Here is a 26034-nt window from a genome sequence, read left to right as displayed (position 1 = left end):
AGGATGGTCTGATAGTAACTGTGGGTTTGTCTTACAGGTTTCCAGAACACACACATAAACACAAGGGAGAAGACAAGGAGACAAAGGAAGATAGGATGACGACGTGGATGGCTGGATGACTGGATGACAACAGGGATGATGACCTGGAATGACTGAATCGAGGTAACAAGGCTGGTAGGATACAACAGAAGCATGTAGCAGGTAGGCATCGAGGTGAGTAGTCTGTTGCATCAGACGAGGCCAGACAATGACTGCGGGTGTGTGTGTTCTCTTCTTATAGTGCTGGTGATGAGGGCTGATAAGTGTCAGATATGCATGATTAGTATTCCGGTGAGTGTGAAGGCTGAGTGAGTGAGGGAGAGCTTGGCGTGATCGTGACATTAGGAGTCGAGGATCTCCGGACATCGGTGATATCCTCAGGAAGACCGAAGTACCTGAATACATGGTTGAAGAGCAATTCTGTGGTTTCTATGGCTGTGGGCGGGCCTTTCAGAGGGATCAGGCAGCAGGCTTTGGAAAACCGAACTACAATGACAAGAATACAGGTAAACTCATTAGATGCAGGTAAATGTCATAAAATACACTCCTAGGTGTGACCACGTTCTTTTTGGAACAGGCAACGGGAGGAGTTTTCCAGCTGGAAGGTGACGGTGTTCTTGCCGTGGCGCAACCTCCTGATGTCCATGGCCATTCTGGGCCACCAGAACCATTCCTGGACGATTGAGAGGGTACGATTGGTCCCAGGGTGACTAGTGCCAGAGGAGTGGATGGATTCAATGAGAGGAATACGTTGTGATGACGGAACATATGTCTTGTTGGGTGGGCAGCCCGGCGGAGCTGGCTCAGTGGTGGCAGCCTTGGTGATTCTATCGTCCACAGTCCACTGGATGGGGCTGACCACCAGACTGGACGGCAGGATGGAATCAGGTTGGTCAGAACTTTCCTCAGGAGCATAGAGTCTTGAAAGAGCATCAGCTTTGCAATTCTTTGACCCTAGATGATAGGTGATAGAGAAGTTAACCAGGTGAAGAGGGCCCATCGAGCTTGCCGGGGATTCAGTCTCTGGGCATCTCTCAGATATTCCAGATTCTGATGATCAGTTAGGACCAGGAAGGGATGACGGGCCCCCTCCAACCAGTGCTGCCACTCTTCCAGAGCTAATTTGATGGCTCTGGAAGATGTCATAATTCTCTGTTGCCGATGTCATAATTATGCTCCGCCGGGTTGAGTTTTTTGGAGAAAAATGCACAAGGATGGAGACAGGCTGGATTCCCCTGCTGCTGTGAGAGGATGGCACCCACGCCCAAGGCATCCACCTCAACAATGAAGGGTCTTTCTGGGTCGGGATGGTGGAGCAGTGGAGCAGATGTGAAGGCTATCTTTAACTGATTGAAGGTGTGGGTGGCCTCAGGTGACCAGGCTAGAGATTTGGGCTTGTTCTTGAGGGAGTTCAGAGGAGCTGTGACTTGGCTGTAATTTTGTATGAACTTCCCCTCATCCATCTTGATGCCCTCTGCACTGACGATGTAACCGAGGAACTGGGTAGAGCTCTAGTGGAACTAAAATTTCTCAGCCTTAAGGTAAAATGGAATTCCCTCAGCTTGGCAAGCACTAGTTGAACATGGGGGCGATGTTCGGCCTTGTTCCGGGAGTATACCAGGAAGTCATCAATGTAAACCAGGACGAAGCGATGGAGGTACTCCCGGAACACCTCGTTCATGAATCCCTGGAACACGGAGGGGGCGTTGATCAGGCCATACGGCATGACCCAGTATTCATAGTGGCCAGTAGGTGTCACAAAGGCAGTCTTCCATTCGTTCCCACTCTGGATCCGGATCAGATTGTAGGCGCTGCGTAGGTCAAGCTTGTTGTTCCAGGAGAGATAACGGATATTTTACCTCTGGGCACTGGTTCACCAGGAATCAAGTAAATAGCACAATCCCATGGTCGGTGTGGTGGTAACTGAAAGGCTCGTCTCGGGCAGAAGATATCCAGGAAGTGGGTGTAACATGCAGGAATATCCACAGATAGTTGATCTGGATGGCTCTCAATGGAGGTGGAGTATATCTGTAACACAGGTGAACGTAGACATTTGGTCACAGGCAGGCATGGAAAGCATGTAGCATGACAGGTGGAGCCCCACTTCAGGATGTCACCCATACTCCAAGATATTTGTGGATTGTGCCGGACGAGCCATGGACGCCTTAGGATCACGTCAGCTGTTGAGTGCTCCAGAACCAGTAAGGTGACGGTTTCCACATGTTGGCTGCCAACTTGAACTACACAGTGCTTGATGATACCTCTCCCCAGGGGTTTTCTGATTATGGATTGGATGAAGTATTCAGACGAGCAGGTTCCTTTTTGAGATGAAGCCTTTGGCAGAGCGCTCCTGAGATGAAATTGCCAGCTGACCCAGAGTCGAGGAGGGCGGTGACTGTGGATGACACAAAGGCAGTTACAGTGGTAGTAAGTGGTTTACTATTTACTGAGGGTGAAACAACAACACACCCCTGGTAATGGAGGTTGGACGGGACACAAGGCTTTTACGTGTCCCTCAGCTCCGCAATATAGGCAAAGATGCTGGGTCAGCTGGCGAAGTCTTTCTGCAGGAAAGAGGTGAAACGCATCCACTTGCATGGGCTCTGAGGAACTGACTACTGGTGGGTAGTGGAGAGTGACTGCAAGGCTGGCTGGTCTTCTAGACATTCCCTCATTCGAGGTGCCACATGGATGGATAACTGAATGAAATGCTCTAGCCCTATGGTGTTAGCGTAGGTGGCGAGCTGCAGTGCTGGATTCAGCCCTTGACGGTAGGTAGTAAGTAATGCTGGTTCATTCCATCCGCTAGCTGCTGCAAGGATTCTGAACTTGAGGGAGTAATTTTTTTTACTTACTGTGGTGTCACCAGCGGGTTGTCTGAAAACTTCACGGAAGTAAGTGATGAATGAATCTAAGTGACTGCATGACGGGACTAGCTTGATTCCATAATGATTCTGCCCATTGTCGAGCTCTGATGGCAAGTAATGACAGCATGAAGGCTATTTTGGCTCTATCAGTAGCAAAGCACTGCGGTTGCATTTCCAGGATGAGTGAACACTGAAGCAGAAAGCCACTGCAGTCCTCCGCCAAGCCAGAGTAGGGCACTGGATTGACCACGGGACTGGTGGTGACGAAGTGGTTCCAGGAAGTGTGACGGTTGTGCTCGGTGACTGTGAGGAAACAGAATAGGTGAGAGTTCGGCGTGAAACATCAACAAGCTCTTGAAAAGGATCATTAGGATTAGTTCCTTCTGGATTCGTCGTCATGGTCTGGCCTTCTGTCACGTACCGGCTTAGACACAATGACGATAGAGAGATGGATCATATAATACAGGTAAGTTTATTAATGAATTGGCTGGAACACAGTATTTAAACAGGTAAGATGATCAATGGAGAGATTCTTGATATGCAGGATGGTCTGATAATAACTGTGGGTTTGTCTTACAGGTTTCCAGAGCACACACACACAAACACAAGGGAGAAGATGAGGAGACAAAGGAAGACTGGGTGATGACGTGGATAGCTGGATGACGACAGGGATGACTGGATGACTGGACGATGACATGGAATGACTGGATCATGGTAACAATGCTGGTAGGATACAATAGAAGCATGTAGCAGGCAGGCATCGAGGTAAGTAGCCTGTAGCATCAGACGAAGCCAGACAATGACTGAGGGTGTGTGTGCTCTTCTTATAGTGCTGGTGATGAGGGCTGATGAGTGTCAGATGTGCATGATTAGTATTCTGGAGAGTGTGAAGGCTAAGTGAGTGAGGGAGAGCCTGACGTGATCATGACACCTGTCTGGTACATTCCAAACACAGACAGATGGATTAATACAAACAGTGAAGTGTCCCAGAGCTTTTATAATAAATATCAGCACTCTTGAAATGCTGCTTGTCCAATCAGATTGGAACTGTTGTATAAAGATAAAGTATATTCACTTTCAAGCTGCTTTGGTAAGAATGTGTCGATCAAGTTCATGTAAATATAAGATACATTTTTTTGTACACTGTTATTTGATTGTGCTGTGAATACCAGGCTTGTCTGCCAATCTTCTTTTTAATTAAAAACTTTTAAATATTCCCTATTTTAATGCCAATCTAAAGAAGAGGCCGTATAGGCTTGTGTGACCATTTAATTTGACATTTTAGTTTAATGGCATCTGAAAAAATGCTTAAACACAGGACTTGCTGAAAGACAGTAAAAGTTTCTCACATCAACAACTCATACACTTGATTGTAAAGTTACTAGCTGTCTGTAATAAACTTTAACAATAAATAAAATCTGAAAAAGTGTGCTCATTTGAGGCTCTTACTCACATCCTGTATATATTGTTAATAAAATTTGGATATGGGAAAATGGTCAAAATAAAAAATTACAGTCTTAAAGGGATCACATGCATGTCCAAACCACTCAAAATCCCACCACCCAGTTGCTTTATGACTTGGGAGAAAACACTATCTCTCTAATGTTGGGCCAGATATTCCAGACACAAACTTTCCCAGATACTGTACATATATCAGTTTGCCAAAGTGCCTGCAATATTCACAGTGCTTTGAAAATCCCTTAAAAATGTCTGACACTCATCAAATAAACAAACAAATTATGCTTGTTATAATACCATATATACAGTACATACATACATTCTACATGAAAAAAATGGTCTCTCAGCCTCTCCATATAAGTCTCTCAGCACACCTCAGCAAAGTCTTACAACTGTCTAACTGACTGAAAGTCATCCCTTTCCAGACCCCTTGATTGTGACATCCATCTCTCTTTAATCCTAAGAAAGACCAGAACAGAATGTCATTTACACATTAACAGCAGCACAATTGTCTTTTCTGTATCTCTCCACCATGAGATTATTCCGTGTTTTTAGAAAATAACACTTCAGAGATGCACAACCCATTAGCCTCTCAGAGAGCTGTGTTCTAAAACAGTATGTGTTTAAAAAATACATGGACTAACATTTAATGCTGTATCTGCAGCTGTTTGGTTCTGCTAAGCACAGCCCAAGAGCTCCTCTTGGCACTGGTTTCTGAAGAAAAGCCGACAAGCTTTTGGGGAATATTGGGAGAACTCTGTTTGTCCATCCCACACAGCTGTGAAGACTGAAGTAAAATCTTCCCCCCACAGAATTTGATTGGCAACCCCAGGTGCCACTCCAAATTCTAAATTGGTTATTTCCGAAGTTTGAGCCGCCTCAATCAAATTCTCTTTTTCTCTGTTTTTTTATTTTTTATTTCAAACTTCTATTTTTTACTTCAGCATCAGTTATTTATAGCTTAGTTTTTAGTTGATTATATAAGTATAACAGTAAAAGCCACAAGATATGTGTTTCTATGTTTTTACTGTTATTATTTCCCCTTTGAGTTATTTTGCCTATTAGAACTTTTATTTTGAAGAGCCACTGAAGAACGGGAGAGTGAAAGAAAGAGGACAGAGCGATCAGCACACCATATACATAACATTTAATGAGCCACAGTGTAGTTAAAGGAGTTGTAAAGTAGAAATTTGCCCATTTAGTTTTTTTGTTTTTGATCTAGTACCTGGTTTATAAGGGCACAAGATCATTATTGTTTATTTTATGTGATTATTAGGGGGCCAAGCAGTGAAGAACCCTATTGTATTTGTACTGATTTACTTCTTTTTCTTCTTTTTTTTCTGCCCTAAAAGTGTCTGGGCGTCAGAGACCGTAAGTCATGGAGACACTAAACTTGGCAGGATGATCCTAAATCCCCCCCACTACTCAGGCACACAAACGCACACCCATCTGACCCTAGGTGGCACTATAATAAACACTTTTACGTTTTGACTCATATATCTGCAACTATAATCAAAATAATTTTTTCCTCTGATTCAAGCCCTACAAAATGTTTTCCTTGACTCAAGCACTTCAAAATGTATATCTCCGATTTCATTTCTGTCTATAATTTTTTCTGCCATTTAGAATTTTTTGAAAAACCTACTTTTTCTAACTCCTCCTAGATCATTAGTACAATCAGCACACAATTTAGTATACATCATCTACAGACCCCCCTGACAAAACTTTATCAAAAGAATTTCGATACATCAAATCGTTCTGAAGATATTAACGATAAAATTCCTTCGGTTTAATGCAATTTGAGTAATTGATCAATATCTGCTCAACGCAAACTCCAAATGTAATAAACTCAGAACACTTAGTTAAACAGGACGTTTAGAAGATGTCAGCAAAGTTTCGTACAATTCCACCCCTAGGGGGCGCTACAACAAAAAAACTGTCATAACTTTGCAACCATTTGAGCAACAAAGTTCAAATTAAATATGCATCTTTTTTGGATCAAATGCTAACATATTCTTAAAAAATAGATTCAACAAATTAACAAAAATGGCCACCAACAGCCAATCAAATTTCAGCATCATATAACTTGTATTGAGAATGGCTGAGGGTTATGGAAATTACTATACACAAGCAGGGTATCAACTCGAAGCTGCATATCAAATTTTGTGACAATCGTCCACACGGTGGCGGTATAATTAGCTAATTCATGCTTTTGCTCATAACTCTGGAACCGTATTGGCTACAATACAAATGTGTAGCTTCTCTGAATCCACCAGTGCCCCACAATGATATGGTCACTTGAATTTCCATTTCTGCAAGAAACTTTTTTTTCAGTTTCGATTTATTCAAAAAATGTACTTTTTCGAACTCATCCTAGGCCGTTTGCCCAATTCTCACGAAACTTAGTATATGTCATCTACAGACCCTCCTGGCAAAAAGTTATCAAAATAATTTTGATGTGTTGAATTGTTCGAAAGATATAAGCAAATATGTATGGGCTGTGGCCTATAATGACAAATTAGCCCGTATCTTGTGAGCGCAATATTCAAACGTAACAAAATTTGTACACATAGACAAGAGAACACTCTGAGGTAACATACCGAGTTTCATAAATTTTTTATGCTAGGGGGCGCTATAACTTAATAAAGTCCTATTTTTGCAACTGTGCTCAAAGTAGGTGAAATGTCACACCAAAATAGCTGTCCACAGCATCCACAGGATCTTTTCTGTCAAATTTGATTATTTTGGTCATCTTGTCATATGTGCTTGGCCCCCGACAATAGCCGCTTACGGCTATATTATTTTGTATATCTTTTTTCTTCATGTCAGTTACTTTGGTTTATGGTCAGTTTAATGTTGTTTATGCATAGATGTTGGATTAAATGTGTGATTTTGTTGTAAAATAGCCAATTGTGTTGTCTCATTGGTTTTTTTAAATCAATTCCACCCTGAAAATTCCCATACTATTTTATTTGCTTGTTTTTGCTCTTAAGCTGTGTTGTGGTCAAAATATGTAAAAGGAATAAAAGGAAGACAATCACAAATATCAGTGAAAGAGAGCAAATTTGTTTTATTCAACGGGTCTGCTACACCATGTTGGTTTAAATTAAGTGAAGAGAGCTTGAGGAAATCAGGTGAGGGACCATTTCTCTATAAACAATGGGATCAGTCACTGCAAATACTGTACAAAGTGACATAAAGCACTATGATCATCCGTCCCGATAGAGGTCTACGCAGGACTGTTTTTTCCTTCCCACTCCCGCAAGTTTCTATCCCGCACCTGAACTCTTCAGCTGAATTTTACTCCATGTGTACCCACTCTCTGCCCACAGTGATTTTCTTGCCGACCGCTCCCGTTCCCTCAACCCAGCATTTGTTTGCCACATAGAGTGAAAGCCATACAAATAGACAACAAGTGTACACAAAAATGTTCTGTTTTTCTGTTATTGCAATTATTAAATGACGAGTGACATGATCTGATTTGTTGAGGTTGGTTTCTTAACACTAAATTGACCATTTTTTTGTCCTAGTTATTGCTTTGCTAAAGCTCCTTTGACAACCTGCCTGCTCTAAATTTGATGCACATGCTGTGTGCACATTTATTTTACCTGGTTAAAAAAAAAAAAAAAAAAAAAAAATTATAATAGTAATAATTAATTATATATTATAATTAATTATAATAATTAATAATAGAATAGAATATAATTTTTCAGGATTTTTCTGACCGCCCACTCCTGTCAACATCTCATGGAATCACTATCCGTTCCCGCCTTCAACTCGGAAATGTAATCTCGCACCGCAAGAAACAACCTGCTGGAGTTCTGCGGGAATGCACCTCTACGTCCCTGCACCAGTGCTTGAAGTGAACAGGCCAGTACTCTCTTCTATGCCAACTAGACATAAAGTGTAATGCTGTAAACTTCTGCATATTTCATCATCTTATTCTGGCCAAGAACCATTCATTCATTTAGATATGAAATGTCTGACTACTTTCCCATGTGATGTTTTGTAACATCTTTAAAAGATACGATGCCACATTGCCACGAACCTTGTAAACTTTGGCAGGTTCTTTATCATAATCATGTGTTGGAGTTAAAATTAAATTAATACACCTATCATTTTTTTTAATTAGCAGAAAGTTGAGTCTTCATATAGCCTATATTTATTTCCTTTTATAATGTAATGCATTAATTCTAAATTAAAAGTATGTCTTTTAAGAAAAGATACAAAAAAAAAAAAAAATTATTAAGATCAGGAAAATAGTTTTAATATCACTTAAGTTGTTTTTAAAGCACTGTTTAATTAATCAAATTACCTTTGGCAGTCCCAGTATATGGCTAAATTGAGTAGCCTACACAAAACTGAAATCCATGCACATTCTTTATGTGTAGGCCTATGATAAGATTAAAAAATATATTCAATATCTTTTTATTGTCTCAAAATAAAACAATAGCCTACTTGATAGTATTACATCACTTCATGGTAGCATCACCTCTCCAACCCCAAAACTCCACAAAAATGCACAGAACTGCCGTATTCATATTAGCAGTGTCCATAACATTTATGCAGTTTCAAGAGACACTGCATTCATAAAAAATTATACTGAAAAAAATACAAAATTAAAAAAAAGACATGCTATTTGGAGTCTTCTGTGTTTTGCAGTGTTAACATTTAATAACAGTTAATTAATTACTTAGCTAAGTAACATTAGACTATTAAAAATTCCTGAAAATTAACATATTATTATTATTATGCCTCACATGGGCCACCCCAGTCAAAAAAGTCTGGACATACCACTGGGACCAACAAATAGAAAATCTTTTCCAGAGCAATACAAGAACCTGTCGTTGTCCAGGATATACATCATATAAAGAGTTGTAAAGATTGAAGAAAAGCTTTCCATTAAAAATTCCCTGTTGTCAGAGGTAACTTCTCTTAAAGGCACAGAGATATTCAGAAATCAACACCAGGCAGGATTGAGTCAGCGGAAGCAACAGAAATACCAAACAGACCTCTGCCACACACAAACACAGACAGACAGAAAGTGAAAGGTTGACAACAAACAATGAGCATTCTCATGGAAACATATGTGAGAGGCTGTAACATACAGTCTGTATTCAAAAACACTTTTTAAAGCAGGAAAAGTAGATAATTATGGCAAAAGTATACCTTCAAAATCAGATATAATTTGCAGCAAGTTTGTGGCTAATTTAGATTTTTTTTTGTAAGGGGATGGTTGACCAAGGGAGGCTTTGTCGTTTTTAGTTTGTTATATTTTTAGCATTTTTTGCAAAGTATAATGGACAAAATGAGAGGGAATCACTGGGGAGGGGGATCAGGAAAGGGCCTCAAGCCGTGACTCAAACTCGGGTCACGTGGGATGCTAGCACACCACAAGTACGAGCACTGCCCACAAGGCTATGGTTCTGGCAAGGGGAGGGTTGCTGCTATGCTAGTTAAGAAGCCTAATAGGGATGCTAGCACACCAACATCCCATGTTTGGGACCAGCATCCCCAAAACACCTAACATATACTGGTGACCAGCAAAGCTGGATAGTTTTACAACATTAGACACCCAGCAGAGGCCCTGCAAATCTAAAAGATAAACTCAACAAAATGTAAATATGCAAATAATTTGTATTGCAAACAAACTAACAATAACTTAACACACCCAGATGGATTAAAAAGTTATTGAAAAAATATATATATATATATTTGAAAAGTAAAGTCACTCAGTTGCTCTCCTCAACAGCACTACAGAGTCAAAGGCCAGCTAAAGTTTAAGTTATTTCAAGCAGCCTTTACCGACACATTATTTTACTTGGCTTTCCAACAAGGCCTCTGTGTAGAGGCTTACAGCAGCTTCTGGGCAGAACATACATTAAAATGGACCTACACTACCAATCAAAAGTTTTGGGTCACTTACTCATTGTTTATTTATTTTTTATATATATATATATATTTTTTTTTTCACATTTTAGAATAATAGTAAAGTCATCACAACTATGGAATAATAGAAATGGAAATATGGGAATTATGTTGTGACTAAAAAAATCAAAATAAATCAAAACTGTTATATTTTAGCATCTTCAAAGTGGCCACCCTTTGCCTAGATTTAGCAGAAATGTACTCTTGGCATTTTCTCAAACAACTTCTTGAGGTATCACCCTGGGATGCTTTTTAAACAGTATTAAAGGAGTTCCCATCTATATGCTGGGCACTTAGTGGCTGCTTTTCTTTTTTTTTTTAAATATTGTATTTTTTATTTTTTTATTAAATATATTAATATGTTGGCACAATTATATTTTTGTCTACAAAACTAATTTCAAACATTTAAGCATACGCCTTCAGATCAAAAGGTTTTTAAGATCATGAGAAACATTTCAGGCAAGTGACCCCAAACTTTTGACTTTTTGGTAGTGTATACAGTTCTTTTATAGAACTGAAGAAGCTTCAGCTGTCATTATTTTAATTTTTCAGGCTACATCCACATTAATCCAGATAAATTGGAAAACAGCGTTTTCGTAACGCTCTCCATTTTCAAATGTTTTCCAAAGTTGCTCTCCACACTGAAACTGAAATCCTCTGGCTGCACATGCGGGGGGAAAAATAACTAAACAAAAAAAACCCGCAAGAAGCATGGCCCTGTTAGGGTTGCCAACTTTTTACCAGCCAAATATGGGATATTCCAGCTTTAAATATGGGACTTTTTTTTTTCAGCAGGGCTCTGACGTGAGACACTGCACAATGGTTAAAGAGGTCCACCTAGAGCTTGTTTAAAACCACTTTAATACAGCATCCTGGAAGAACCAAGTTTCTATCAATCTTTTAATAAACACTCTTTGCCAAAAGTATGAAGCTGCATTTAATGGAGAAAGACAATATTTTTCTGTCAAGTGTTTTCTTCTCCATAATTAAACTTAAGCTTTTTCCGTTTTTTTAAAGCTCAACTGTGGCGGCCAGGGCATGGTCAAGCATTTGTCTGGAAAGAGAGTAAGCGGAAAGGGTTCTCACCTGAGATTAATTGCTGGTAATTGCTTGTTTCTGTGTTCGCAGTGAGAGACGGGGGAAATAAAAGAGGCCAGTCCTCAGAGTGTACAGAGAGAGTCCAGCTGAGAAGCTGTTTGTGTGTTGGCTGCTGCCATTAAATTGAAGCGTCACCGTTACAATCTAAGCGCATGTTTTATTTGACATTCCTGAGTTGGAATCGCCGTCTCCCGCTTCCTCATTTCATTGAACCCATTACATCAACGAACTAGCTTTCTGTTTAAAATTGGGCTCATAAGTCTGTAGACAGTATATGACTAATGTGTTGAAAATAGCATACATTACTAAAAAAATAATTTGTCCTACCGGGGCCACTGTCTCAGTAAAAGTCTTAGTACTGTTTTGAGCAACCATGCATTTTAACTGATTTTTATTGGAGAAAAAACACTGAACTTGAAATAATGTATATCTCTTACAGTGTTGTTGTTTTGGCAGTAAAGACCAGTGTTTATTATGAGAAAATGTAAGAAAATCACATTAAGTGTTTAACTAAACCTGTACTGTATTGCACTTTTGTACTTAAAGTGCTGCTGTTTTTCTCACCATCATTTAGCTGAGTCTCTCTTCCAGATTGAGCACTGGTATATGCAATGTAAATCACAATATTGAGAAACAAAATCATGCACTCGAATGCTATATGTTTAACAAAATTCTCCTGTTCTAACAGAAAACATGTGCTGATTGTCACTGATCTTTCCCCCAGCCACTTCAGTCAAATGTGGTGTCCTTGTAACATTTAACAGCTGATATCTCACACAACTCAAGCGAAAGGTGTTTGTTTCAGGTACATTCTCGGTTTGTGAAACATTCTCAGCAGTTTAGTGTGAGATGCTGAAATAATGGATAAATGGTGTCCCATATGCATTTCATACAGAAGGCAATTTTGCTGCCTCAAATACGGGACGAGTCCATGTTATACAGGATGGTTGGCATCCTGTATATGCCCTGCGTCATTTCCACGTATGGTCTGAAATGCAATTGTCCTCGGGTTCAGCTGCCGGACAGCAATTCTGAGTAAACCTCTTGTTGCCTTTAAAGAAATGCAATGTGAAGGTGGTACAAAGTAACATTTAATGGTTTTAACAACATTAAAGATTGTTTTGGATTTAATGGATTACATAACTGCATCGCATGAAAACAAATACGTCAACGTTTTCTAAATGCTTTGTTTTTGCTGGACAAAAACGCTGTCTCAGTGTGAATGGAAGGCCAAGAGATAGCAAATTTAAAGGAATAGTTCACCCAAAAATGAATTTTGAGGAAAAATTAGTTTTTTTCTTCATCAAAACAGAATTTAAGATTTTTAGGATTTCATTTCAAGCCTCCTCCTTTAAACAATGCAAGTGAATGTACTTGATTATATTAAAATAATCCACATGAATCCAATCGACAAATAAAGTTCTTCTGAACCCAAACGATTGATTATTTTTAGAAACAAAACAATACTTATATACTTTTTAACTACAAATGTTCACTTCCGTACATCTCTGTGATGCGCGCTTATGAGAGGGATGACGTAAGCTCGTTGGTAAAGTCACGCGTCACGCGGAGGAGGAGGCAGGAAGCGCGTCATTGTTTACAAGAGAAATAAAAAAATCATTTCCAAATAATAATAATAATAAAAAAAAAAACATTACTGCAGTAAATAGCCATCCTTTATTTAGGAGCAATGCCGTTGCGTTATCTACTTGTGCTTTTTCTTTAGCAGAAATATATAGGCTATATGACTGTCAGGAATTCAAGCCACACAAGTTGTAGTTAGTGAAACCAAGTGTGAGAGCGTTTACTGAGAGTCACAGGATTTACAGGGTTTACACAGTGAGATCAATGGTACAGGTGATCTCACACAGTCCTTTCCAGAGTCCTTTGTGTGAGACTTGACAGTGAAGTGGCATGAAGGTGAGTTATTTATGCAGGCAGTGATGAGCGAATGAATTGATTGCAGGTGCGGTGAATTAGAAATCGGGTAATGAGGAGCAGAGCGCTGAGCGAGGTGCAGAGCCCGAAGGAGACGTGACAATGAAAAAGTTTCATCGACCCTTTGTTTCTTACGATGGTCTGAAATCCTCAGGGGTAAAATTTTCACTGCACACCCAGCAATATTTGAGAGAATGTAGGGGTGTACTGATATCCAGGTTCAGCGTGATAAGCCAGAGCTTCAATCGCTCATGGTCATGTATAGGCAATCAATGAAAAGTTTATATTTTTCCCAGCGTGCATGTTCTTTGGGGTTTCTGAAGGTTGAAGTGTCCAGGATACACACGGCAAACAACTATTTTGAACAATACACTTATACAAATACAGATCTACAGCAAAGACAATTAAACTTTAGTACAGCGCTCCTTCTCTTGTAAACAATGACGCCTCTTCCTCCACGTGACACGTGACCTTACCAATGAGCTTATGTCATCCCTCTCATGAGCGCGCGTCACAGAGATGTACGGAAGTGAACATTTGTAGTTAAAATATATAAGTATTGTTTTGTTTCTAAAAATAATCAATTGTTTGGGTTCAGAAGAGCTTTATTTGTCAACTGGCATCGTGTGAATTATTTTGATGCACCCTAAATATGCATTTTGGACCGGTTTGTGCTGGTTTGTGCTGTTAAAATTAATCTTGTATATATTTCCCTTCCTTAGAAATAACATGAAACTTTTTGGGAGCAGTGACGTCACTCTCCACCCTATGTGGTCCAAATCACTCCGAACCGGTGCCGTTCGTTTGTGCTCAGTTTGTGCCGTTAAAATAAACACTGTAACTATTTATCTTCCTTAGAAATAGCATGAAACTTTTCAGGAGCAGTGACGTCATTCCAAATCGCTACAAACTGCGCTGCGCGTCATCTGTTTTTGCTCGATTTGTGCTGTTAAAAGAAACATCATAACATGTTCCTTTCTTTGTATTTAACAAGATAGCTTTTGGGAGCCATGAAATCGCGCAGGCTAAACCCAATTTCAATCACTCTCACCTGTCTCCATCATTTGTGCTCGCTTCTGGTTTGTGCCGTGTTTGGTATGGTTGAAGCATTAATTCTTTCACCACATCAGACTCCAAATGCAAAAAAAAAATAAAAATATGTCTGTGTTTGTGCTGCAAATTATGATTTGTTTATAGGCTATGTGAGACATTGCTGAACAAAACTGTACATAATGTTTATATAGGCTAATTATGCCGATTTTTTTCACAAGTAAACAGCCACATTCAGCTCTGAATTTGCTTTTATTCGTTTTAAATTTGCTAGAAGCTGGCGGACTTGTGTTGATGGTGTTTATGTAATTGCATAGTCCTATATGCAAGCTGACGTATTGGACACTCAATTTTCATTTTGACCCAGACTCTGTATCTTAGGCGATGGGGCGGTCATTAATATTGGGGATAGTCATGCTGAGTGACTCCAGCCAGGTCTCCTAAGCAACCAAATTAGCCCGGTTGCTAGGGAGGGTAGAGTCACATGGGGTAACCTCCTCGTGGTCGCTATAATGTGTGGTTTTCGCTCTCGGTGGGGCGCATGGTGAGTTGTGCGTGGATGCCATGGAGAATAGCGTGGACCTCCACACACGCTACGTCTCCGCGGTAATGCGCTCAACAAGCCACATGATAAGATGAGCTGATTGACGGCCTCAGATATGGAGGCAACTGAGATTCGTCCTCCGCCACCCGGATTGAGGTGAGTCACTACGCCACCACGAGGACTTAAGAGTGCATTGGGAACTGGGCATTCCAAATTGGGGAGAAAAGGAGAGAAAAAAATAAATAAAAAATATTGGGGATAGTCACTTAAAAAGTTGGGTCCTAACCGGAGTTATGATCGGCAGAAAAATCATCCTCAAGTCGGCTGGGGCACCCTCGTTTCGGGAGTGGTGTGGGGAGATGGGCGGGGTGGCAGCATTTGAGGAGAGATTTTTAGAAGGCTGGGAAAATGGGATTTGTTTGATAGGTAGTGAGGTGCATATTTGGCTTTTTTGGAGGGTTCTTAGGGAGGGGCAGTGGAGAGGGATTTCTGGTTTAGATGTGTATGTGCATTCTTGTTGTTTTTTGAAAGTATACCCTTTTTTAATGTTTTTTTATTTTAATATTTTTTTATGTTCTAATTGTTGGTGACCACTGTAGTGCGTGTTTGTGTTGGGGGGTGGGGGGAAGGGGGGTTATATAATTGATTCCGTATTTTATGTTGTGTTTGTCTTATGAATGGAATCAATAAAAACTGTTAATAACAAGTCCTATATGGTAGATAATATTCAAAATATTTTTTTGAAATTTCAGTGCAACATGTTAGGTGCCGTTAACAAGCTGGAATGCGCCACAAAAGAGCAAAACGTAGGTGTCTTGACTCGAGACGTACGTTTAACAGTTTAGGTTCTTTTAAACATGATATGGCATCTAAAACTCGAACAAGCCATCAAAGACATCTATTGAAATTGAAATCAATTATAAAACAGCGCAAAAAAAAAAAGTTTCATCACACTCACCTATTCTTTATTATTTGCTACTGCATATTTTAGATTTTAGAGTATAAAGTCATCAAAACTAAGAAGTAACACAAAAGTATGGAAATTATGCAGTGACCAAAACAAATTAAATCAGAAATCTTATATTTGAACTTCTTCAGTGTAGCCTTTTGTCTATTCCAGCTCTGCACACTCTGTTCATTTTCTCAATCAACTTCAGGTGCATCCTGGGATGCTTTTTAAACCGTATTGAATGATTTCATATGCTGGACACTTGCTGGTGTCACGGTCTTGTCACTTTGTCAGGTTGGGTTTTTGTCTGATGGGACCTTGACATCATCGCCCCATGTTCTGTCTTGTGTTTCATGTCCTGTCTTTGCATTGAGCACACGGGTCCAGGTGTGGGTTACTGCCGTGCGCTCTTCGGTAATGTCATGGTCCTGTCACTCTGTCAGGTTGGGGTTTTGTCTGACGGGACCGCGACATCATCGTACCCAATCTGTCTTGTGTTTCATATACGTTCTTTGTGTGAGCACACGGCCCGTTTGTGAGTTACCGCCGTGCGCTCTTAGGTCAGTCTTGTTCATGTCCGGAGCATGGTGTCTGGATCCTGACTTCCTGTCTAGTTCGGTTTTGGTCTGTGTCGGGATCCGGACACTCATGCTCCATGTTCTATTTGTTTGTAGTTTAGTGTTGTTGAGTGTGTGCTATCATTATAGAAAGCCGTTTGGTGTGAAGTTACTACCTCACTCTCTCTGCCTAGTTGGTCCTGTTTCATCTATCTGTTTGGCTGGCCATCTCTGCCCTCTTGTCGGGAGTATGGTTGCCTTCCAGTTTGCTGTATGCTTGCTATCAGTGCTCACGAATCCTCCATGGCAGATTCCTTGTCTCTGCCCGTGTGTCAGTAGAGTGGTTACCTTCCAGTCTGCTGGGTGCTTGTTCCCTGCACCCACTATGCTTCAACAGAGGATTCCTCATAACTCTGCTGAAATTATTATTTTACTTATAAATAATATAAGGGTCTCTGTCTCGCTCTCACTGTCCTGAGAGTTGGCTAATTTAAAATAATATTAATTAAATAAATAAAACAAATAAATAAAAGGTTTGTATAGGCATCTATAATTAGGCACAATTTATTTTTGAGTACAGAAATAATCCCAAACATTTGACCATAAACCTTTAGATCAAAAGGTTCTAAGATTATGAGAAACAAACTTAGTCAGTGTCCTTTTGACTGGTCGTGTAGGCTATATTTATAAGTTCTTGATATTAATTTTATTTACTAACTTTTACTATTTTTTTATTTTATTTCTATTGTATCTTGCTATGTTTTGCTATTGCTGTAGATAAATCTAGGATAACTGAGATTCAAGTTTTTAGTTGAAGATTTTAAGCTTAAAGTAACCATTTGAAGTGATTTTAATAAGGACAATTTAGAAATTTTACCAAACAATTTGGTCAAATTAGCTTCAGAAAAGGTAACTTTAGCTGAAAAGTGAGTAGTTTGCATCCCTGGTTTAAATATCAGACCAAATCTGATATTTCCTGACAGAGAAAGAGAGATGTGTTTGAGTTTGATGTGGTGAAAGTTTAAATATTTGCAAAAAATGTATGCTTCAATGATACCAAACGTGGCACAAACCAGAAGCGAGCACAAACGATGAAGACAGGTGAGAGTGACTGACATGGGGTTTAGCCTGTGTGATTTCACGGCTCCCAAAACCTATCTGGTTAAATACAAAGAAAGGAAAATGTTATGATGTTTCTTTTGACAGCACAAATTGAGCACAAATGAATGACACCAGTTCGGAGTGATTTGGAGTGATGTCACTACTCTCAAAAATGTTCATGCTATTTCTAAGGAAGATAAATAGTTACAGTGTTTCTTTTAATGGCACAAACCAACACAAACCAAGCACAAATCAATAGCACCGGTTTGGAGCGATTTTGACCACATGGGGTGGAGAGTGACATCACTGCTCCCGAAAAGTTTCATGTTATTTCTAAGGAAGGAAAATAGATTTGTTGGGCCTCATGTGCTCAGATAGGAGACAAAGGCAGGCCTACACACAGTTATAAAGCCTGACTGAGGCCTGTAGGAACACTCAAAGCCTGATAACACCAAAATCAAACAAAGGGAGTCCAAACAGACTACAGATCCCATCAAGCCTTGCTCACTTTACACCTAGGTGTGAAATTCTGAAGGATCGAACTCTCAACTCCTATTGGATGAAACGCACAACAGAATGTATCCCTCAACCATGATGTCATCGAGAATATAAAATCCCGGAGATTCCTCCTAAGCTTGCTTCTAGCGACAGTATTCGCCGCGACTAGTTGAAGCCCTGCTGCTCCCAGGTGTAGCCTCACTGCCCAAGGAAGTAACGTATGTACCTGAACTTTGGCCGCACAATCTTCTTCTCGCTGGACGAGGCAAGATTCTCCGTGTTCCACCGAGCACACTAACGGATCCAAAGGAAGCCGCTGAGCAATCTGCATCTCACCCTTTTGCCTGCAGAAGTGAAGATTTCTCTTCCTTCTTCAATCGAGTCGACTTTGCTGATTTCTCCACCAACTCGCCGAGAATCAGCTGCCGTACCGCCGCTGACAGAGCGAGGAAATGGCCTCCCGTCATCACCCGAGCTTTGAGGAACCGAGTCGGAGTCAACCGACAGATGAACACACATTCTACCCGCGTCCTCATGCGACTCAAGTAAGAGGTTTACGTCTGGGCAGAGATAGATTATTATAGTGTGTTATTCTTGTGTATCAAGGTTATTGCTTGTTCAGATTACAGACCGCCGAGTCCGCTCATTGCTGCAAATAATACTCAAGGTATTACTGTAACTTACTGTTACCACAAATGAGATTTGCTGTGTTGTCGTCCAATGACATTGGGCTGTTTGTGCATTTCCACCATCGCGGGTGAGTTCAGCACACTGAGTTTATCTATTAAAGAACCAACAACCGCAGCAGATGGATTACGAGCCATTCACCACATCTCTGAGTGATAAAACTAACGGTTGCTCTCCCTCCCACGATCGCTAAACCGGCTTCGGTGCCGTCACCCTGTTCTCTCTCTCTCGTACTAACCGCACACACACATGACCTCTCACAAAAATACCCGCACACACATTTGGCGAACAGAGCCCAGCTTTGTCCCTAAGTTACTGTACCAGTGCAGACACGTGTTAAACGGGCAGACGCAATTAACCAGTCTCTCCGCCCACATCCACGGCCACATTCTCTAGGCAGAAACCTCATGTGACGTACTCTACACGAGAGCCATGCCCACAATTTTGTGCACTCCTTCTCAACTTACTTACACATACACACACACACACACACACCTCTACCCTACTCTCATGTATTATAGGCTTATTGGTTACCATATCTTATCATGTTATTTTTTAGTTTGTAGTTGGAATTGTTCTGCATGAACCTGTGCCAAGGGCTGGCAGGGGATGTCAGTGCTCGGATTCAAGCCTTCATTTGTTCCTTTTTTGAATGTCGATGTTCTCCGTACGTCGACTTTCCTAAGAGAACAATGCTATATTGAGACTGCTATACTGTCTGGTTATTAGTCCCTGATTCCAGGGTGGTGCCCCAGCAATATTAATTCTTATTAATATTCTATTGATTTTGATAATTGATAGTTACCTTTGATGATTGTTGATTTGAAGGATTAATAAACTAATGTTGATTCCAATCAATGTTCTATTGATTTGAATAATTAATAATTATATTTGAAAATGATTAATTATTGCTAATAACCAAATCCACTCCTGAACAAAGCCCCAACAGATACAAGATTAATTTTAACAGCACAAATATGCACAAACCAAGCACAAACGAACAACACCGGTTTGGAGCGATTTGGATGACATAGGGTGGAGAGTGATGTCACTGCTACCGAATTCAAATTCTTATTTCTAAGGAATTCAGGGAAATAGATACAGTGTTTCTTTTAATGCCACAAATCAGCACAAACAGAGCACAAATGAACTACACCGGTTTGGAGTGATTTGGACCACATGGGGAGAGTGACATCACTGCTCCTGAATACAAGCTGTTATTTGTAAGGAAGGGTAATAGATACAAGATAAATTTTAATGGCACATACCAGCACAAATCGGGCACAAACGAACACACCGGTTTGGAGCGATATGGACGGTATGGGGTGGAAAGTGACATCATTATAAAAAATAATGTATAATACCTCAAACACCGAACCAGCACAAATGTAAATTTTTAAGGCACAAATCAGCACAAACGCAGCATAAATGAATGGTGCCAACTTCACAGAGGTAGAATTATGGCATCAAATGGCAAGACTCCAAAACAATAACAGCCTTTTCACTGACAATTTTTTTTATATATATTTTTTTTAATTTTCAGCCCTCAGTGGACAATATAAAGGAAACTCTGGCAATCCCTAATGACTGGGTGTAGGGACAAGTTGCATATATGATTCTCAATATAGGGGTTGAACGACTATTATCAATATACAAAGACAAGATGAGAAAAAAAGAGTTTCTATTTCCCCGTCTATTTGAGTAAAATTTCATTGATACCACAATTAAATGTTTCACAAGCAGCACCAGCAGAACGACGTCAGGATAATATGGCTTTGGTGACCAAAGTAAAAAAAATTTTTTTTTTTTTTAAATTGCATACTGAAAGTCTAGAAATAATTTGAATTGTAGATAAGGGTGTGGGCAGGCAGATACAATTAAAGTCTGGTGGTTTGGAGGACTGTGTTTGTGTCAGTAACCTGACAGATCTAAATTTATTAAGTCTGACCTTTAGAGACACACCAGAAATCTCTATGACACCTGTCTAACAGTTCTCTACACTGCAAAAATTATTTTCAAGCCAAGTATTTTTGAATTGTTTTCCAGTAAAAATAACATTCTTAAAATGTGATTTATTTACTAGACAAGCAAACTGGCATAAGATTTTAAGTCTTGTTTTGACAGAAAACTAATCAAATTTAGCGAGATTTATGCTTAACACAAGAAAAAAAAAACTGTTTGCCAATGGGGTAAGAAAAATAAACTTAATTCAAAGGGGGGGAAATTTTATTTTGCTTACCCCACTGGCAGATTTTTTTTTCTTGTTTTAAGTCTAAAATTCCCTAAATTTTGTCAGATTTATCTTAAAAAATACTTAATATCTTATCCCATTTTGCTTGACAAGTAAATAAGTCACATTTTAAGAATGGTTAGAGAATTTTACAGGACAACAAGACAAATATACTTGTAGAGTTGCTCCGATACCAACATTTTGGCTTCAGTACGATACCAGCCCTGGTACCTCGGTATCAATACTAACTCGATACTTAGGCAACAAATTTAAAAAAGAAAAAAACTCAGATTTTTGAAAAAATTACACAGAAAATTAAAAGAACTGCATAATGTCTTATAGATACAAATTATGCATTTTCTTTTACATTTTTCTGGATTCCATGTTAAATGTTTTAATTAAATGTTATGATCAAATTGTGTTTAATCAAATACATACTGTACAGCTTTAATTAAATTAAAATATAATCATTTTCAACAATATAGAGCCAATAATTATATTTTTAATAATAATAATAATAATAATAATAATATATATATATATATATATATATATATATATATATATATATATATATATATATATATATATATATATATATATTATTTCTGGGAAAAAAAATGAGAAAATATGCACAACAGAGTTTTATTGACAACATTAAGCAAAAGGCTGCCATGGCTGAATCACAACATGCTGATATTTACTACACTTGCTTTTGTGATATTGCTTACAGATAATAATATTAATAATATATCCATTTTATATTATATTACTGTTATTATGAGTATTATTGTGACTACTTTGAATATTACACTTTTACACAGTAGTAATTGTTTTTGTCATAATGTCTTCAATTTCACGCATTCGGTTGAATAGAGCTCTTATTTCAGCATGACTTTTATTCTGAAAGACCTTTAAAGTTCTTCCTGTTTGTGTAGAGTTCGTTATATCAAGCTTCCTGTGACTCACGAGCTGAAATCTCTGAGCTGCAATGGTGAAAATGGTCATTTGAGAGTTTACGGCTGATTATACACTAAACACACTGCTCTGCTGCTCTGCAGATGGATACTATTGGACACACTGCATGAAAATCAAGCATTTTAGTGCATGTTGCATTTGTGTGCACGCCTGCTTGTATGTGTGTGTGTGTGTGTGTGAAGGAGATGACAGAGCTGAACGTCTCTCATTCGTTCTGTGGCGTGCGTGTGACATATTTCATTAAATTATATCTTTCTGCTGTTTAATGATCACATCTTTGATTTAACCTCAAAACTCTCACATTACATTTTGCTAATGGCAGCATACTTTAATATGGTAACGAAATTAACAAGATGATATCGTACCATTTAAAATTGTTTAGTCTTGCGATGTTTCGTAGTACCGCTATACCGCGGAACCCTAGATACTTGTCTTGAAAATCATTTTTTGCAGTGTAATAATCTCACTGTCGAATTTGTGTACGCCCATACAGTAACAGTACATACACAAACAATTGTTAACTCCTTTGTATAATGTGATTACAGTGTAACTGGTCTGAAGGGACAGGGCAGTGCTGAAAGAAATCTGTGTGGATGCTCTGACTCTCTGTGCCAAAACTGCAGCTTTCTAAAGCCCTTAAACACCAGTTTTTTGAAGGGTAAAATTTAGTTTTCTGTTGTAAAATAACAAGAGTAATAATTACTGACAGTGTGTTGGTTTGTGTGTATGTGTGTGTGTGTCCACATGTGAGGTCATGAGTCATTTAGGATATCCCATATACACCACTTCAGTGGAACAAGACCAGTATTTCAGCCTCCTATTTAGAGGTCTCTGAACACAGGATGTTCACGTTAAAGGCTGAAATAATTACACAAGGGTGAATAACCATGTGATTAAATTGTTGGATTAGGGATTGTGCTTTCAAATTCAAAGTGATGCAGAATGCATCCACAGATACTTCCTCTGAATACATACCATACCTAACATAACTAGGTCATTAACAGAAACTCAAACAATAATTCACATTTGTTTATACACATGAAAGTAAAAAGAACACTTAAAAATTGATGAATGTCTTTGGATTACATAACAAGTTTTCAAACCAAATGGAATTTATTTGAAAGTAATATAGCAAAAACACCTTTTAAGCAAAGCAATCATTAAATTAAGTTTAAGTTAAGTTTAGATTTTAAATGATAAAAGAGTAGATATATTGTTCAAAATAAAGACAAAGTATTTGAACACTTCCTAATTTTCAAACTTTGTGGACCATGGTCTTGCAAAGGCCACTTGGTTTGATATTTTGTATCTAATGCAATAACATTCTGACGTAAGTGACTAAATTGTCTGAAAAGGTCTATTCGGGGCCATTGTATATGCACATATACACAAATTTTGTTCTATCATTTGTCTAGCTACAGTGTTTCTGCCTGTCTTTAAAACTATTACTATTTGACATCAATAATAAAACACATCAAAAATGATATTTTAAACGAAACTTGACTTTCAAAGGGTTAGCGATTAGCGCTTTCTGTTCTACAATAAAAATTCCTGCGCATGTACGAAATGATCAATGTTTCTCTTGGTGCACTTGTTTTAACTCTGCTAAGGTGTTGACATGCAATGTAATCTTGAATCTGAAAAATGCGGGGAGACACAAGGGCCAAAAACTTTAGGTTTCTCTGCCATATCACTTTCAAAACAAAGCAGTGTGTTAACTGCCATGACAACACATGCAGCCAGTGGCTAGGCAGAACCAGGAAGTAGCTCTACCCACAATTTCCTCTATAAAGCTGAGTAACATTTCGGAAATCTGTTCCCAACCCTGATAACAGACACAAACACTCCAAAATAACATAAACAGCTTTACACACATATGAACACCTCCTACAACAAAGTAAAATGCCCGGACACTCTCACAGAATGAGTTTCCTTGTCATCACATTCACCACAACAAAGGTTATCAGTATACTGGAATCTGTGTAATAGACTATTTGGCTGCAGAAAAGCTCCAACGCCACTCTGTGGTCATCTGTTAAACTGCACAGAAGCCCAAATTCAGAACAAATCTACAATATCATCATAAATGCAGATATTTGCTTTTCTCAGTTTTCTCACTTGACCTCTCTTGACATTCCAATCAATAATACAACACTTATTAAACAATAAACTGTATCATAGCTGAATGCAAAGCTTGTGTGGCATTGGCCACCAGAACAGCTGATGTTACAGGAGCTCCAAAGATTTCAAGCACACCACACTGGAAACCTCTCCATGCACAGCTGCTCTGTGGTGTTGTACTGACACAATCTTTATGGGAGATTCTGCTGAGTAATGTAAACTCTCACTCTGTCACACTCTCACACATACTCCCGTAATTCAGTGAAATAATTTACAAGGGAGATGTCCACATTCGAAAAAATATATTTCTGTCAGTTCTTCCCTTTATAACTGAAAAAAAAAAAAAAAAAAAAAAAAAAAAAATTTAATGTAGAGCAAGAGAGTTAGGCAAAAACATAAAACTAAAATAAGTTTCCACTTCCTTATTGATGAATCCCACACTTTATCATGTGTCTTCCGTAAAATTAAAAAGCAGATTCAAGATCCTCATAGCCAACAATTTGTGCACTTTAAAACTTATAGGAAAACACTGAAAGAAAAGAAAAACTGTCAAAGGAAAGACAATCACAGAGTAAAGGTTTACTCAGAACTGAACAGGTCTGGGTAAATACAGTGCTAGTATTTAGTCAGTTTAAAAAACAATGACAGAAACTAAGAGTACTGAGAGTTATGCTTGATAACCACCTGCCCTACCTGCTGCAGAATAGAAATTACATACAAAGTGCATTCTACAGATCTTTATATAGATAAAACAAGACAAATGTATTACTTTTAAACCACAAATCTATTCCCTAAGATGCTTATTGTCCACTCTTTACTTTAAACTCAAAGTAAAGAGAAAGAAAAAGTTACTTACCAGCTATTTTGTAGCGCTCCATAGCTGAATTATGGCTCCTAACAGCCACATGTGGTTTCTAGCGTTTCTCCTCCTCTCCCTTTATTTGCAGACTTCCCCTTTTGCTTTTTCCGACAGTTTAGTCACTCTACCCCTCCTTCTTTTCTCTCTCTCTCCAACTCCAACTCTTTGCCAATTTTTCTCCCTCTCTTCTTTCTTTCTTTTTTTCTTTCTTTCTTTCTCATCCTTCCCAGTGACTGGATTTAAAACTATTGCAAGTGTTTCTTCCAGTATTGCACTGACAAGTGTATCCAGTGCATTGACATGGGCTGATCATATCGCTTCCTTCTTCAGTCACCTTCCATTTGACCTCTGGCACTGAGGCTGTATTGTGTCTAAGATGTGGACAAGCCATTTGACTCTTTCTGAAATCAGACTCCTGTACTCACTGTGAAAGAAAACTAGAAAAATATTTAGAGAAAATTCTCTAAATATTCTCATCGGGAATTAGGTTTGATACAGTTAAATCTGAAGTAGGAAAACAAAACAACAACAACAAAACATCTAAAGAATATTATTGCAATACTCTTTCATCACGTTGATGAATGAATGAATTTATCTATAATCTATTATTGTTAGAATTCTAAGCTTTTTTTGGATTTTTTACATTTTATAGGTGTTTTATTGGTACTATTACTTCTCGCTTGTTAAAGGTGCACTCAGTAATGTTTTCCACAAAAGGTTTTACTCCTAAAGAAATGAAGTGTAATTTTGAAGCATATGTATAAAATCATTTCCACTCACATGAGATAAAGACTCCAGTCATATCAGTAACATTATAAAAGCTGTTTTATTCTAAATTGAGAGGGTCCCCTCATGGGGGCTGCCATGTTAGGATCACATGACCAGCCGAATACTGCTCGCTTAATCTCAGTAACCACCCTGTTCTTGGGCACTTTTACTCATGGATTAAACTAATCATGGATGACTATATATAGTGAATTTATTTGCATTTGAATGATGCTGCATCTAAGCCCCTAGGTGTCCGTGTAAGTCCAACGCATGAGTACACCTTTAAAGTCAAGATGAAATCAAAATTGACCCTATTTACTTTCTTAATGCACATTCCTGGTCTTAATGCGAATGCTATTTAGGC

General features: G+C 38.8%; 1 protein-coding gene across 2 annotated transcripts in view; it reads right to left on the bottom strand.

The window, feature by feature from the left end:
* LOC127446451 (septin-9-like) overlaps positions 1-26034 on the bottom strand; it is a 127538-nt gene that overhangs the window by 82535 nt on the left and 18969 nt on the right. The window contains exon 1 of one of the 2 annotated variants that reach the window (XM_051707362.1): positions 24900-25156. The exons of the other annotated variant lie outside the window; for it this stretch is intronic. Coding sequence (XP_051563322.1) covers positions 24900-24921 — 22 coding nt within the window. The 5' untranslated portion in view covers positions 24922-25156. Of the gene's footprint in view, positions 1-24899; positions 25157-26034 lie in introns of those variants that run through there. 2 annotated transcript variants of the gene reach the window in all.

Source organism: Myxocyprinus asiaticus, chromosome 9 (assembly GCF_019703515.2).
Source record: "Myxocyprinus asiaticus isolate MX2 ecotype Aquarium Trade chromosome 9, UBuf_Myxa_2, whole genome shotgun sequence".
Taxonomy (NCBI): Eukaryota; Metazoa; Chordata; class Actinopteri; order Cypriniformes; family Catostomidae; genus Myxocyprinus; species Myxocyprinus asiaticus.
Note: the sequence above shows the minus strand (reverse complement) of the source record. Positions and strands in the feature narration are given on the sequence as shown.